Consider the following 15,452-nt stretch of genomic DNA (forward strand, 5'->3'; position numbering starts at 1 on the left):
TAAAGTTACATATTTTTATTTAAGTTGCAAATATCATACAAACCTTTATAACTATTTTTATTTTTTTTCAAATATGAACCGATTAAGTATAATATAAATGGCAAAGCAGGTAAATACCAAATGCATCAAAAACACTCAAAGGTGATACAAGTATTGAGCTAATCTCAATGATTCTGAGTTCTCTTCCAACTCCAAGAATCTATAATCTATTCCAAATTCATAGCTAGTAAAATATAAAGAACCAATTAAGTTAGTTTCCAAAGTATTTTAGCAAGATGGATAATAGGTAAAGTGGTCAAGGAAGAAAATGAACATTTAGTCACCAGCTATTTGTTTCCAATTTATAAGTAGAGAATGCAATCTAGTAAACTTGTTTTCCCATTACACCTGAAGGCCAGTACAGAGAATATGTTCTAAGTAAAAGGATTTCCTAATGAATTTTTATTTTTTTTTAATTTTTTTAAAGTTTTTATTTATTTTTGACAGAGAATGAGAGAGAGAGCACGAGCGTGAGCTGGAAAGGGGCAGAGAGAGAGAGACACAGAATCTGAAGCAGGCTCCAGGCTCTGAGCTGTCAGCACAGAGCCTGATGCGTGGCTCGGACTCACAAATCGTGAGATCATAACCTGGGCCGAACTCGGATGCTTCACCAACTGAGCCACCCAGGAGCCCCTATTTTTTAAATTTTTTTAATGTTTATTTTTGAGAGAGAGAGAGCAAGCATGAGCGGGGGAGGGGGAGAGAGGGAGAGAGAGAGAGAGAGAGAGAGAGAGAGAGAGAGAGAGAGAATTTGAAGCAGGCTCCAGGCTCTGAGCTGTCAGCACAGAGTCCAATGCGGAGCTCGAACTCACGAACCGTGAGATCATGACCTGAGCCGAAGTTGGACGCTCAACTGACTGAGCCACCCAGGCGCCCCCCCCTTAATGAATTTTTATATCTACATCATCCTATATCTTTATAGTGATTCAAACTGTGAAGCCTTATGTTCTGGCAGTGATGAAAAATTTTACCAAGAAAAGTGACTTGGTGATTTCATATCTGTTGACATACAATGGCCCTTATTAACCAGAAGACTTCAAATAAAATTTATGAATGATATAATCCAAAATTATAGTGTATAACAAAAATTAAATAGACTAACCTTTTCATAGTATTTACTGCATCCAAAACCAAAAAGCAGCAAATGCCCATGAGAATCTGTGCAGGCAAAATGGTTTCCATCTGGTGAAAATTTACAATCAAACACTGCACCATGGCCTTGGCCTTCAATCTGAAAATTAGAGGAGTCACTTTAAGTCATTTTAAGAGGTGATTTTTCAAATAATAAGTAGGCAATAGATTCTGCTTCTTAATATCTTGGATTCTATAATGTACCAACATTCCAATGTACTCTCTGGCTTCTGCAGCCAGAATCCTACTGAAACAGTAAAGCTCTGTAAGATGTTAGGAAGAATCAAAATGCATTAGATGGCACCAAACATTACCAGCAATGTCATATATTAGAAGTACTAAATGAGTGACTAAGACACATCCAAAATGACAAAAACACTACCTCAGCAAATTGTAATGCAAGTAAAACTTAAAATAACCTTCCTAAAATTAAAGCACACAAATCAATTTTACTAACAAAAGACAGAGGGTATTAACAGTCTAGAACTATACAAAGCCTCAAAAGTTGACAATGTAGAAATGTTTACGGAGAGCTATTCTTCAGAGAGGAACAATAAATATGGAGGATATGAGTATTCCCATTACCATAGAAGGATATTCTACTGGGAAAAGAGATAGCTCATCAGATTTTTCCAGGGTTTGTATGAAATATATCTTAAGAGTAACTATACCTCCAATTCCACATTTGCCAGACAACTTCCTGATTACTAACTAAACCATAAGGGGTTTACCAGAGGCAGATACAATACAGTCACTGTTATGATATATACATTAGGATTATTGTTTAAATATTAACCTTTTTGTGATTTTGGCTAGTGTTAGCTCCAAAAGCTTATTGCATTTGAGTTTATAGAGTTTAGAGCTGGGCACAAGAATTTGGAAAACGCTAATGCCATGATTAACAGAGTCATTCTGAAAGGTGTAATTCTCGACTGGCCTTACTCTCAGGTCTTGAGACATTCTCTAAGTTACTGTATGGATTTAAACACAGATGATAAGAGGTTCCTTGGCACTAAGTACACTTTAATTACCAAGCTGGCATATAAGAGATGTCCGTTATAATATGAACTAAGCACAGATTTTCCTTACCATGTTAAAATAATTCCGAATTTTGGTCCCCCGGTCAAGGTCCCAAATAAAAATGTTCCCATCATGACCAGCTGAAAGTATAATCCTTTGATCAAATGGATGTGCTTCCAAAACAAATACTTCATCATCATGTCCCTGTGATAAAAGCAATATTAAACATGAAAAGCAACACCGAGTATCTGGTTTATTCAGCCAAAAGGTCTCTGGAGTGTGCTATCAACCTGGTTCACATGAATTTATGCACACCACAGCACTTACTACATGGGCACTACAAGAAATGGTTCTATTAGCGTTCCTTATATGTTTACATGCTGATTTCAAAAAGTATTCAATAGAAGATGCAGAAAGGTGTTTAAAATGTAGTCCAAAAACAGTTACAGGTTATTACCAGGCCCCTGAAGTAGAATTCATATTTCTATGACTCTTCTATTTAAAATACCAACAGAAAATGGGACAAACAGAATTCTTCACTAACACCCAATTCAGCAACAGAGATAACAGACAAACCTTCACTGTTCTTCATCCAGCATTCTATCCCTATTATTCAAATTGTATTTTGGAAGGCCCCGTGGTACATTCAAACAAAAAAAGCATAGGGGTTCTGCCCTTTATCTACTTTATACTTGAAGGTTTCATTAATATGCTATCTGAAAAATGGGTTTACTGTTTTAAAAAAAGGTTTGAAAACCAATGCTCTCTGTATGTTTCCCTTACCAATGAATATCGGCATATTCAGATCAAGAGTCTGCAACTGTAGCCTGCCGGCCAAATCTAACCCCTAGCCATTTTTGTACACACAGCCTGTGAGATTAGAATGGTTTTTACATATTTAAAAGGCTGTAAAACATCAAAGAATATGCAACAGAGACCATATGTGGCCTGCAAAGCCTAAAATACTTACTACTTGGCCTCTTAAAAAAATAGTTTGCCAACACCTGATTCAGATCATTGTTAAGAAGAATACATGATTAACAATAGGCTCCAAGTTTAGAAAAGCATGCATGACATCCTGAAGTTGCATTTCACTTAGAAAAACATCAGCATATTACACATCAGGAGCTTTTAGAAATCATCATATCTTATGACCCTAAAATGTGCATTTTATCCCAAATCATTGTACAAAAAATGGAATAGAGCATCCTACCATATTGCCATTATGGACAAAAAATATAACTTACTGCAAAATAAATGCATACTGGCTCAAAATGTATAGGTAAAATCACATTACAATAAATATTGTCACAACTTAAAGTTTACCAAAACTCTTTTCCCAGTGACTACTAAAAAATTACTTCTTTGTTATATGCTAAATAATCAACTTGATATAACAAAACTTTCTAAGGTCCCTAAAAAGTAAACAATAAAATTACTTTGTTAAACTCAAACGATAATGTTACAGTGATTTCCGTGTACACTGGGAAAGAGAGGCTTTTAAATAGGGGATTTTATTTCTTGGTCACATGCCTTAGGATAGGACATAGTCACTGGATCATAGGGAACAAAACCTAATCAAATTCAGTAATGTCTTAAGATATATCATCTGCCTTAAGGCATACTTCTATCTCCACCACTGCCACACAAATCCAAATTATCATCATGGCCAAGGCCCATCCTAAAGTCTACTCAGAGTCACTCTTATCTCCATTACAATCTATTTTCTATTCTGTTGCCAGAATTATAAAGGTATTTTTCAAAAGCAAAATTCACATGTCATTCCTTAGCTTTTAAACCTTTAAATGGTTTCCTATTGGTCTAGGAGAGATCCCATAAGACCTTAAGTAGTCTGCCCTTGTCTATTTCTCCAGTCCTATCTGGTGACACTCTTTCTGCTCTCCATGCTCTAGCCAAAAATTGGCTTTCTTTCAACCCCCTTGTACCTCAAGACCTTTGAGTTCTTTACCCTCTGCCTGTAAGGACCTCCCAACTTCCTCACATATATAATTTATCAAATATTTATTGATACTGTACCATATTGAGACAGAAAATAAACAAAATATAATAAGTAAATATTAGGTAGTGATAAATGCCATGATGAAAATAAAGGTGACTGAATAAGACAAAGATTGGAAGGCTACTCTAGATTGTTTGATCAGGGAAGGCCTTGTGAAGGAGGTGACATTTAGGCTGAGACGTGGGTAATTTCTACATATCTTTCAAATCTTAACCCAAATTTTACTTCCTCAAGAAGCTTTCTCTTATCCTCCTAGACCAGGTTTGGTCACCCTATTAGAAACTTGCACTGTATTTTGTACTTTTCTTTCTTAACATTTATTTAATTAAAATTTTTTTGTTTTTGTTGTCGTTTTTTTCTTAATAGGCTGTAAATTCTAGGATGACAGGGACTCTTTAATTTACTATTTATTCGTAACATCTAACTCAGCTGCTGGCACATAGTAGATGCTCAGTAAGTATTTGCAGAATGGAAGAACTTTACCCCACACATTAAGACCCTGATAAATTAAAGAAAAAAATTTTAATATTTATTTATTTTTGAGAGAGAGAGAAAGAGAAACAGCTCAAGTGGGGGAAGGGCAGGCAAAGAGGGAGACACAGAATCTGAAGCAGGCTCCAGGCTCTGAGCTGTCAGCACAGAGCCCGATGCAGGGCTCGAACTCACAAACAGTGAGCTGAAGTCGAATGCTTAACCACTGAGCTGAAGTCGAATGCTTAACCCACTGAGCCACCTAGGCACCCCAACCCTGATAAATTTTTAAAAATTTTTTTTAATGTTTATTTATTTTTGACAGAGAGACAGAACATGAGCGGCGGAGGGGCAGAGAGAGGGAGACAGAATCCAAAGCAGGCTCCAGGCTCTGAGCTGTCAGCACAGAGCCCGACGTGGGGTTCAAACTCACAGACTGCAAGATCACGACCTGAGCCGAAGTCGGACGCTCAACCGACTGAGCCACCTAGGCGCCCCACAGACTCTGATAAATTTTTAACATAGAAAATATAAATATCAAAACTAAACAGATTTGATTGTAACAAGGAATAAAAATAGTCCATTCTAAAATTTTTTTCAGTAAAATTCACTGAAGACAGATGACCCATGAGCCCATGGGAAGAGTACCATTAAACAGAACTCTAAATTAAGGTACTTATTAAGACAGGATTTTACACAGATTTGAAAACCAGTAGCTATAACCTGAACTTTGAAATTGGGAATTTTAGACATATGGACTTGTGCTGTCTAATACTATAGCCACTAGCCACATGTGGCTATTAAGCATTTGAAATATGGCTAGTCCAAATTGAGATGTTCTGTAAGTATAAAATAAAACACTAGATTTCAAAGATTTAGTGTTTTCTAATGTTTATTTATTTTGAGAGAGAGAGGCAGAGAGGGAGAGAGAGAGAATCCCAAACAGGCTCCATGCTCAATGCAGACCCTGACATGGGGTTGATCTCATGACCATGAGATCATGACCTGAGCCCAAATCAAGAGTTGGAGGCCTAACTGATGGAGCCACCCAGAAGCCCCCAAATATTTAGTATTTTTAAATGTAAAATATTTAATTAATAATTTTTATATTAATTACATGTTGAAATGCTACTATTTTGGATCTACTAGGTTAAATAAAATATGGTATTAAAATTAATTTCACCTGTTGTGCTTTACTTTTTCTGTTGCAGCTACTAGAAAAATTAATATTACATATGTGGCTCACATTATATTTCTATTGGATCATGCTGCATAGACAAACATTTCTCAATAAGAAAACAATATACATTTTTCTACACATATTAACAGAAACTTGTATCAGGGAATAGGGAAAAGCAAAAGGGGTAAAGAATTGGTTAAACATTAAAAAAAAAAGAATCTAAAACTCCACTGACACAGTTTTAGGGTTTTATTTAGAAAAGAGAATTTGGAGTCATATGGAAATCCTCCCTAAATTAAACAAATTCTTTAGAAACCTCAGATATATACAATATTATAGATAATATTATTATATTATTACCTTACAATAGATAAGATTATCTCAAATAGGAGTCAAATAAAGATGATAACCATGGTATACTACAAAGCAAAGTGAGTCACAAGAATTAGATTCTAGTCCCTATCATTTACTACTTTGTACATCATATGGGAATCACTTGGCCTTTGTCCTTAAAGTATTTATGAACCGATAATTGAAGCAGATAGGAAAAAAGCTTTTAAGTGGCATTTAACCTGAAGTGTACACGATAAACCAACAAGCCTGCCCATGTGATTTCTGCTATTAATCCCATCAACTTTTCATGTCACAAATATTGTAGCCTTTTACAACAACAAATACATTTTTTAAAAGAGGCAAAGCCACCTTTTCCCTCCTACTTCTTCCTCTTACCTCTACTTCTTGCATAAACTAAACCCTGAAGGTAAAATATAAAGGATACCCTTGTCAAAATAAAGTAGGCTCTACCCCTAAAATAGTAACAACAAAAATCCCAACTCATACTAAAAGCAAAATAACTCACGTATCTTTGACTGCATTTAACAAAATAATTATAAGACGTCAAAAGGATCTTGAAAAGTTTTTATATATGCTTTTAGCAGCTATACCATGTGCCATCCTTATTTTGCAGAGGTGGCTGAAATAATTGCTTCCCTGATAGTCACAGAAAGTAAACTAAAACTTAAATTTCCTGTCTTCTAGAATAACGCCCTTTTGATCATTTTAATTATTCCAAGAATACTTACAGATAAAGTATGAAGAAGTTGCCCTGTGACAGAATTCCATACTTTCAAAAGGAAATTGTTCACTGCAGTAATAACTGTGGTGTCATAGCGATCCCAGGCTACCATAGTCACTTTAAGTTTAGTGACCTTGTCTTCTCCAGATGGCAAATTATTCCTATGTAAAATAATTTTCAATATTCATACATTGTAAATTATTAACAAAGGTACATCTAAAATAGCAAATTATGAAAAAAAAATCTCTCCAGGAGCTTGCAAAATTTTAGTTTAAAAATCCTAACCTAAAAATACTTTTAAGTATTCACAAAATAAAATAATAAAAGCATTTAAATAGGGCAATATTTAGGCTTATTTTAGGGGGAAAAAAAGCTTATTTTAGGGAAAAAAAGACACAAAATGACAAAAAAATTGTAGTTAGTTACACAAGGACAAAACAAAAGTGAAACTAGAAAAAAACATCTACAAATTCCTTGAAAAACGAAATACAAAGTCATGTTGCCTACCAGAAAATATGAAGAAAAATATAATGGACATTTTATTACCTTAAATAATAAATGTTTGAAACTAACAGGCCTTATTAAAAAGCAGCAAAAAAATTCATTAACTTTTGATTTAACTGAATATGACATGAATAGCTGGCTATAACTACAATGTCAGTTCTATATTGTTATTAATGGGAAGACAGTTAATTTCAGAGTTATACCATATAGAAACTGTAATGTTCTAAAGAGGTAATTATGTATCTTCCAATCAACAGGGAAGATGATTAAACAGAATGCTGATTAAGTGTATTTATAATGTCCAGTGGGAATGCTAATCATATCAAACATTATAAAGGTATCCTCAGTAAGACAGTTAAATTTATGATTTAATTAATAATTTTTATATTAATTACATAAATAAATGTTGACATTTAATAGGGACAACCCTCAAAGTAGAAAGTAGTATAGATAGATATAAAAATTTCCTATAGAAAATTAAGGCAGAAAATAACTCTGGGCATTAGTAGAGCAGAGATCTTTGGGTTACAAGGGACCAGAATTTTGAATGACTCAGCAATGTTCCTATCATCCAGTCTGTCAATCAACAGCAAAAGATAATTTACTTAGAGACTAAATACAGATGTAAATTTCAGGTCCATCAGTTAACTCCTAACTATTTACTAATCTAAAAAGATATTTTCATTATTAGATATAATTCATTAATGTAACAGATACTATAACCATATGAGAACTACTGAAATATCTAACATCCAATCTTACCCAGTCATTTTAGTAGCCATATCTAGCACTATACTCTTCCATTCTTGTTGCTGATATTGCCAAATTCTTGCTGTTCCATCTCTACTTCCACTAACAAATCTTAAACTGCAAAGAAACAGTTAAAATACCTTTATTATATTCTTCCAAAATAGAAATCCTTTTTTTCTAATTATGAAAGTAATACATTCATCCCCATACACTCCTAGCAGGAATGAAAATGATACACTTTGGAAAACAATTTGGCAGTTCCTCAAAATGATAAACACAGTCACCATATAACTCAACAATTCTACTCCCAGGTAAAAATCCAAGAGAAATGACACATAAGTCCACATAAAAACTTGTACATGAATATCTATGGCATTATTCATCATAAGCCAAAAAGTGGAAACAACCCAAATGTCCGTCAACTAATAAAGAGATAAACAAACTGGTATCCATACAATCAAATAGTATTCAGCAATAAAAATAAATGAAATAATGATACATGTTGCAACATGGTTGAATCTTGAAAACATTAAGCTAAGTCAAAGAAGTCAGTCACCAAAGATTACATATTGTATAATTCAACTTATATAAAATTTCCAGAATAGAAAAATCTATAAAGATAAGAAGTGGATTAATGGTTGCCCAGAGTTAAGGGTGGGGGTGTAAAGAGGTTGGGGAATGATAACTAAAGGGTATGGGAATTTTGGGGGTGCTAAAAATGTTCTAAAATTGATGGTGGTAAAGGTTATACAACCCTGTGAATACACTAAAAACCACTGAAATTATGTTATATGCATTAAATCTCAATGAAACTTACAAAAATATATTCATTCATACACCCATAATTCTATCATTGTTCATACTTTCATTTCTATTCTTCTAGACTCTATTACAGGCATACATAAACACATATATTTCCCCCATAGGAAACAGAATTGTACTACATATAATATTTTATGTTTTTCCCCAACTTAAGTGTTATTTCATAGACACATTTATAGGTTTACAAATATAAAACTACCATCACTTTTAATAAGAGTTCAACTATATGGATGTATCAATTTAATTTAATCAGTCCCTAATGATAAATATTTATACTACTTCCATTTGTCACCATAATAAATAAGCTTGTAATGAATATCTCTATACATATTTTATACAATCTTATACATATCTTTGCTGAATCAAATGGTAGAAACATTTTTAAAGTTTTTGACAAATTATTTCCCTGAAAAAAATTTTTTAACAATTTACAATCTCATCAAAAGTTGTGGGAGACTGAGTGCCCATTTTCCCTAAACCCTTGGCAATATTGGGTGCTAACATTCTTCATTATCCTGTCATTGTGAAAGAAAAAAATGTTACTTTTATTCTAAACTGTATCTTTAATTATTTTTAAAATAAAATTGGACAACTTTTGTTTATTGTCCACATAACTAATAAAGATAAAATAATGTTTGTCCTTTAAGGAAAAGGCAAAGAATTAAAAACTTCAGTTTCCTCTAGCATGAAAGAATCATAGCTATACAAACCTTCAAATGTATAACTCAGTATACTGCAATAAGCCAACCCCAAAAAATTATTTGAAGGTTTTTTTCATTCCTAATATAAACTTCACTCTATGTGGACCATCATTATTTTACTCTCACATTTAATAAAGATGAACAAATTCATCATAGTAATCACCCACTGTCTGAAAAAATATTTACAAATAAAACATGGTCAAAAAATTAAAAAATAAAAATAAAATAAAAATAAAACATGGTCATCCACATACAGTCCTTATAAAAATATATGGATACAAATTTATGTTAAGTAGTTACATTTTTAAATCTATTCTAGGTCAATTTTTAGACTAGGGCAAAAGATAATCATATTTTTGGTATCAAATATTTGAGAGCATGTACAAATACCTGTATATAATTTCTGAGTTTCAGACACAGAAAATATGCATCATATGAGTAGTAGAGATAATAAGTAATACAGATTTTCAGAGGAAGACCATATGGCTAAAATCTGGAGCAGTCAGAAAAGGCTTCAGGTAGAGCATGAACCTTAAAAGGAAGATAGGACTTAGGCAAGAAGAGAAAGGGACTGGAGGGAGAAGAAAAATAGAGTGAAGGATAGGGAAAGGGAGAGGGAGGCTGTAGGAGCGAAGAGAAAGAGTGAGGGGGAGTAGGGGATGATATTTCTGGGTAAGAATGGTGTGCAGTAAAGCATAAGCAAAGAAATGAATGAGAGAATAGACAAAGACAGACAGAAATATACAGGTATAGATGTGGAATGTAACAGAAGCAATGGTTAAGTCAATTAGGCTAGATGTAAATATTTATATGGGAATAGTAAATGAGTAAAGAATGTAAGGTCTAAGTCAAGTTATAGAAAGTTCAGAATTTGAGGCTAAGACATTTGAATTCTATTCTACAGACAAAGAGAAAACAGTAAAGATTTCTGAACAGAGCAATGTGGATCTGGCAGAAATGGACAGGATATATTTAGAAAGGAGAAGAAAACTGAAAGTAATGTGTCAAATAATAGAATCCTTGACTGAGGTGAGTGATAACAGAAATGGAAAAAATAAAATAAACAAAAAAGAAGCCAGTCAGAAAGGAAGGACTGATTAAGTATGGCTACTACTTGGACAGCTGTTTAAAAGAGATGGGGTAACAATGTCATCAAAAATAGACAAGGGTTTTCATCTTATGAAACTAAACAGAAATAAATTATTATAGCAGAGGGTGCTACTTCTGAAGGAATAGAGGTAAAATATATCAAAACTCTGTTTACACAGATATGCACTACATAGTTACCTGTCTCCATTGTTACAGAACTGAACAGCAACAACTTTGTCCTAAGACATAAAACAACAGATTTTTGGTTAGAGTTAATTTATTTGTAAAATGAATAAAGTATGCTCCCCTTCAAATTCACATACAAAAGCATCATGAAGTAGAATTTTCAATGCTATGATTTTCTTAGGAAAAAAAAAAACAATTTTCTTTTAAAAAATTAATGAAGGCTAAACCAATGCATTAACTGAGGAGGAATACTTACTAGCAGTAATTTGAGACAAACCAGACAAAAGCAAAAGCTGTTTCTAAATCATAATCTCAAGAGACAGTTTTGAATAGATACTAGTTTATTATGTCTCCCAAAATAAGACAGCACACTAACCTAAAATTCCACCTTAAAATAGCTGATTTAATAGTTAACTAAATCTCCCTCTTAATTTTTTTTTAATTTCAGAAAATAAATCAGCCATTTCCTGTTTCTCACATGGTTCATTCAATTATTTTACAAAGGATTCATCTGCCTGTAGGTACTATATATACTTCTGCTTGCGTCTTCTTTTATAATGACTAAGTTATACTTTTATGATATAATGTGTATTGTAGTGATGAGAAGATTAAAGTGTAAGCCAGAATGTGCATTTTCCTTCTCTTTATTCCTTGATAGTAAAGCTAAAATGTACCCTCAAACGTTGAGCACATTTTCACAAACCCCTCAGTGGCTTAACTGCATTTGAATTTTTAATAAAAAGCTCAGATATTAAATGTCTTTATATTTAATTACTTTTAATTTTTAAAAATTATTAAACTTGTCTTCATATGTTCAGAGGTAGCCATGATTCATACTGCTCTATGATTTCACTGTATTTATCTGACAACAGATAAATCTCTGTTTATCTCACTGCCTTTTGCAATAACTGGTATTAGATGTTCTGAAAGGACATCTTATTTTCAATGACCAACAACAGCCACTGGCTTCAAAAAAAAAAATGACTAACAACAGCCACTGACTTCAACAGGGAGAATTTAGATTTCCTGACTTTCTCTTAGCTGGACCGCTATAAAAAAAAACTCCACAAAACTCTAATAATCAATTTTTCTTCATCTCATCCCCACTGAATTCTTGCCCATTGTTTTTACTACCTCCTTCTCACTCAGCTCCCAATAAACCTGACTGCATTTGTATATACAACCTACTTAGATGGTAATTATAAAGATGCCTCCTTTGTATACTCTAGTACAAATGTATTTCTCCCACTGGATAGTCTCAGATTGTGATCTTTATGGATTTCTTAAGTTTTTCTCTTTCATAATTTGAGTAATATTCTAGGACTTTAGCATCTAGGAGTAAGTTACAGCAAGGTAAGAGCTCACCTTGGCTCAGTAACTGTTTATAAGTAACTGTTCAATTATTTTTATGGGATGGGACAAAATCAGGAGGTTGTTTCTAAAAGCTGAAGGAGAAGGTTTCTAGTGTCTCTTTTACTACAAATTTCAGGAACATGATTGATTTTGTAACTCACAAAGTATCTTTTCCTAAAAGTCATCATTCAGGGAAATTGTGCGTGTTTTATTGATGTGCACTAATACTATTCCAAATGAAAGGTCAACAGTACTAAGAATAGTAACCTTAAGAATTGCAAAGCTGAGTGCTTTCAATTGCTGACTATATCGCTTTGACAATGAGGTACATGAGATACACAGTAAGCTGAAAAACAAGTATTCCCATATACCACAGGAAATAATTATCTAGAGAAAAAGGTAATGAAAGAAAGAGGAGTTAGAGATGAAAGATACATAGGTATATGAAAAAACAGTACTGGTTCCAAGCTTCCTGAAAAGGAAAGTGGAAATAGCTTGAGTGGACAAGTGCCAGTCATCAATGGCTGTCACCCACGGATAAAGCTGTTCCCTGCTGTTATTGATAACTGAGTAGGATTAGATTTCAGTTGTCTTTGATAGCAATCTGCAACAATCATACTAAAATCGAAAGGCTAAATTAGTAAATTAATTTTTCCTAAGATATACTTAATATGTCTTTTGCTTATTTTTTTGGTGTAAATTGGCATATAGCATCATATAAGTTTCAGCTGTACAATATTATAACTTGATATTTATATATACTACAAAGTGATCACCACCATAAATCTAGTTACCATCCATCAACATACATTTGAGCACTGTCACCCATCCCCCAACACCCTTTTCCCTCTGGTAACCACCAAACTCTGTATCTATGAGTTTATTTTTGTTTAGTTTTGTTTGTTCCTTTGTTTTGTTACTTTAGAATTCACATATACTGAAATCATGTTATTTGCCTTACTCCATCAGATTTTTAACTTAGCATAATATCCTCAAGGTCCATCCATTTGTCGCAAATGGCAAGATTTCCTTATATGTGGCTGAGTGGTATTCTAGTGTGTGTGTGTATGTGGTGTGGGTGTGCGTGCATGTACAACACATCTTTATCCATTCATCCATGGATGGACACTTAGGTTGTTTGCACTTTCTGGCTACTATAGATAATGTTGCAATGAACATAGGGGTGCATATATCTTCTTGATTAGTGTTTTTATATTCATCAATAAATACTCAGAACTGGGGCGTCTGGGTGGCTTAGTCAGTTAAGCGCCCAACTTCGGCTCAGGTCATGATCTTGTTTGTGGTTCATGGGTTCGAGCCCCACATGGGGCTCTGCGCTTACAGCTCAGAGCCTGGAGTCTGTTTCAGATTCTGTGTCTCCCTCTCTTTCTGCCCCTCCCCTGTTTGCACTCTTTCTCTCTCTCTCAAAATTAAATAAACATTAAAAAAAATTAAATAAATACTCAGAAGTGGACTATTTAGATCATATGGTAGTTCTATTTTTAATTTTTTGACAAATATCCATATTGCTTTCCATAGTGGCTACACCAATTTACATTCCCACCAATAATGTATGAGAATACCCTTTCCTCCACATCTTCTCCAACACTTATTATTGTTTGTCTTTCTGATAACACCCATTCTACTAGGTTTGAGATGATATCTCATTGCAGTTTTCATTTGCATTTACCTGATAATTAGTGATGTTGAACATGTTTTCATGTGATTGTTGGCCATATATATGTCTTCTTTAGAAAAAATGTTTATTTAGTTCCTCTGCCCAGTTTTTATTTGGGTTGATTTTTTATTGTTGAGTTATATGACTTCTTTATATATTTTTGATATTAACCCCTTAGTGGATGTATAATTTATAAATATCTTTTCCCATTTAGTGGGTTGCCTTTTTGTTTTACTAATGTTTTCCTTCACTGTGCAGTAGCTTTATAAGATGTAGTCCTATTTGCTTATTTTTGCTTTTGTCTCCCTTCCCTATAGACCCAGATTTACAAAAAAATTCACTAAGACAAATGCCAAGGACCTTATCAATGTGGGAAAGTCATCAAAAAGATGTGAATGCCAGTTGACCTGTGAGCTGGACCCCAGGCGATTGGAGAGTCCTCACCTTCTTCCATATCCTTGGAATATGGGTTCCCACTCCCAGAGGCTATTCCAAGGACAAAGCCTTGAGACGATGATGCGGTATTGAGAACATCTGCACAGTATACTTGAGTGAACACAGTTAAGGCTTCTTTATAAACTTTTAAGATTTGGCGGGCAGGCACAAAGATCCATTTGTCTTGCTGCCACCCAAGACAAGCCTCATGTGTAAATTTTGTTTGCTTATTAAAATTGCCACCTACCAACCTAGAGTGGCCTACCTCTTTCTTTGGTCTTTCTCTGCCCTCTGGGTTATATGGGCCAGTTTCAGATTAAATCCAAGAAGCTCCCAAGAAGGTTATGAACTGGCAATTGGCAAGCCAGACAGGAGACCAAAGAAATGGGCCTTGGGAATGAGGCATCTGCAGTAAATATACCAAATCAGCCATCAACTTCTGTGGGAGGAAGGTGCCTATATGGTAGATACTTGTGGACTACTGCGTGAGTATGGGGATACCCAGAAAATGCCACCCAGTGTAATGTTCTTGTTGGAGGAAATGCACATACCACATTGAGGCAGAGAAGGGAAACACGTGGTTGCCACAGTGGGTCTCTACTGTGAGTAGTTCAGCTAGCTACCGATGCCCAACTAAAGGCTGAAGCTCAAGTTAGAAAGTTAGTAGAGCTGAGGTTAGAAATGGACATACAAGTGTCCACCACTCTGCTAGCTCTGGGGCTGGCAGACAAGATGGAAGAGCAGAATAATAAATTAAATACTTTAGTGTGCTTTTTGCAAAGCAAGGAGGGTGCAAGCTGCCATGTGTTAAGATATGAGAACTTACAACAGAGCCTGATTAGGATGCTAAGAGGTGGAAACTTGGAGAAAATGATGAAAATGAAGAAGAGGATGTTGTGGTAATTGGTGAGGAAACAGATAAAATGTCCCATACCATCTCACCCCTACTCTTAAATAGTAATTGCCCCAAAACTCCTAGGAAAAAACTTAACATCTTT

At 34.2% G+C, this 15,452-nt stretch overlaps 1 protein-coding gene across 7 annotated transcripts in view; it reads right to left on the minus strand.

The window, feature by feature from the left end:
• Nucleotides 1–15,452, minus strand: part of BRWD3 (bromodomain and WD repeat domain containing 3) — a 231,515-nt gene that overhangs the window by 112,253 nt on the left and 103,810 nt on the right. For all 7 annotated transcript variants that reach the window (XM_049644693.1, XM_049644687.1, XM_049644686.1 and 4 more), the window contains 5 exons: nt 11,001–11,041; nt 8,203–8,307; nt 6,944–7,097; nt 2,260–2,394; nt 1,142–1,270 (listed from right to left, as the gene is read on the minus strand). In XM_049644693.1, coding sequence (XP_049500650.1) covers nt 1,142–1,270; nt 2,260–2,394; nt 6,944–7,097; nt 8,203–8,307; nt 11,001–11,041 — 564 coding nt within the window. The remainder of the gene's footprint in view (nt 1–1,141; nt 1,271–2,259; nt 2,395–6,943; nt 7,098–8,202; nt 8,308–11,000; nt 11,042–15,452) is intronic.

The sequence above is a fragment of the Panthera uncia genome, chromosome X (assembly GCF_023721935.1).
Source record: "Panthera uncia isolate 11264 chromosome X, Puncia_PCG_1.0, whole genome shotgun sequence".
Lineage (NCBI taxonomy): Eukaryota > Metazoa > Chordata > Mammalia > Carnivora > Felidae > Panthera > Panthera uncia.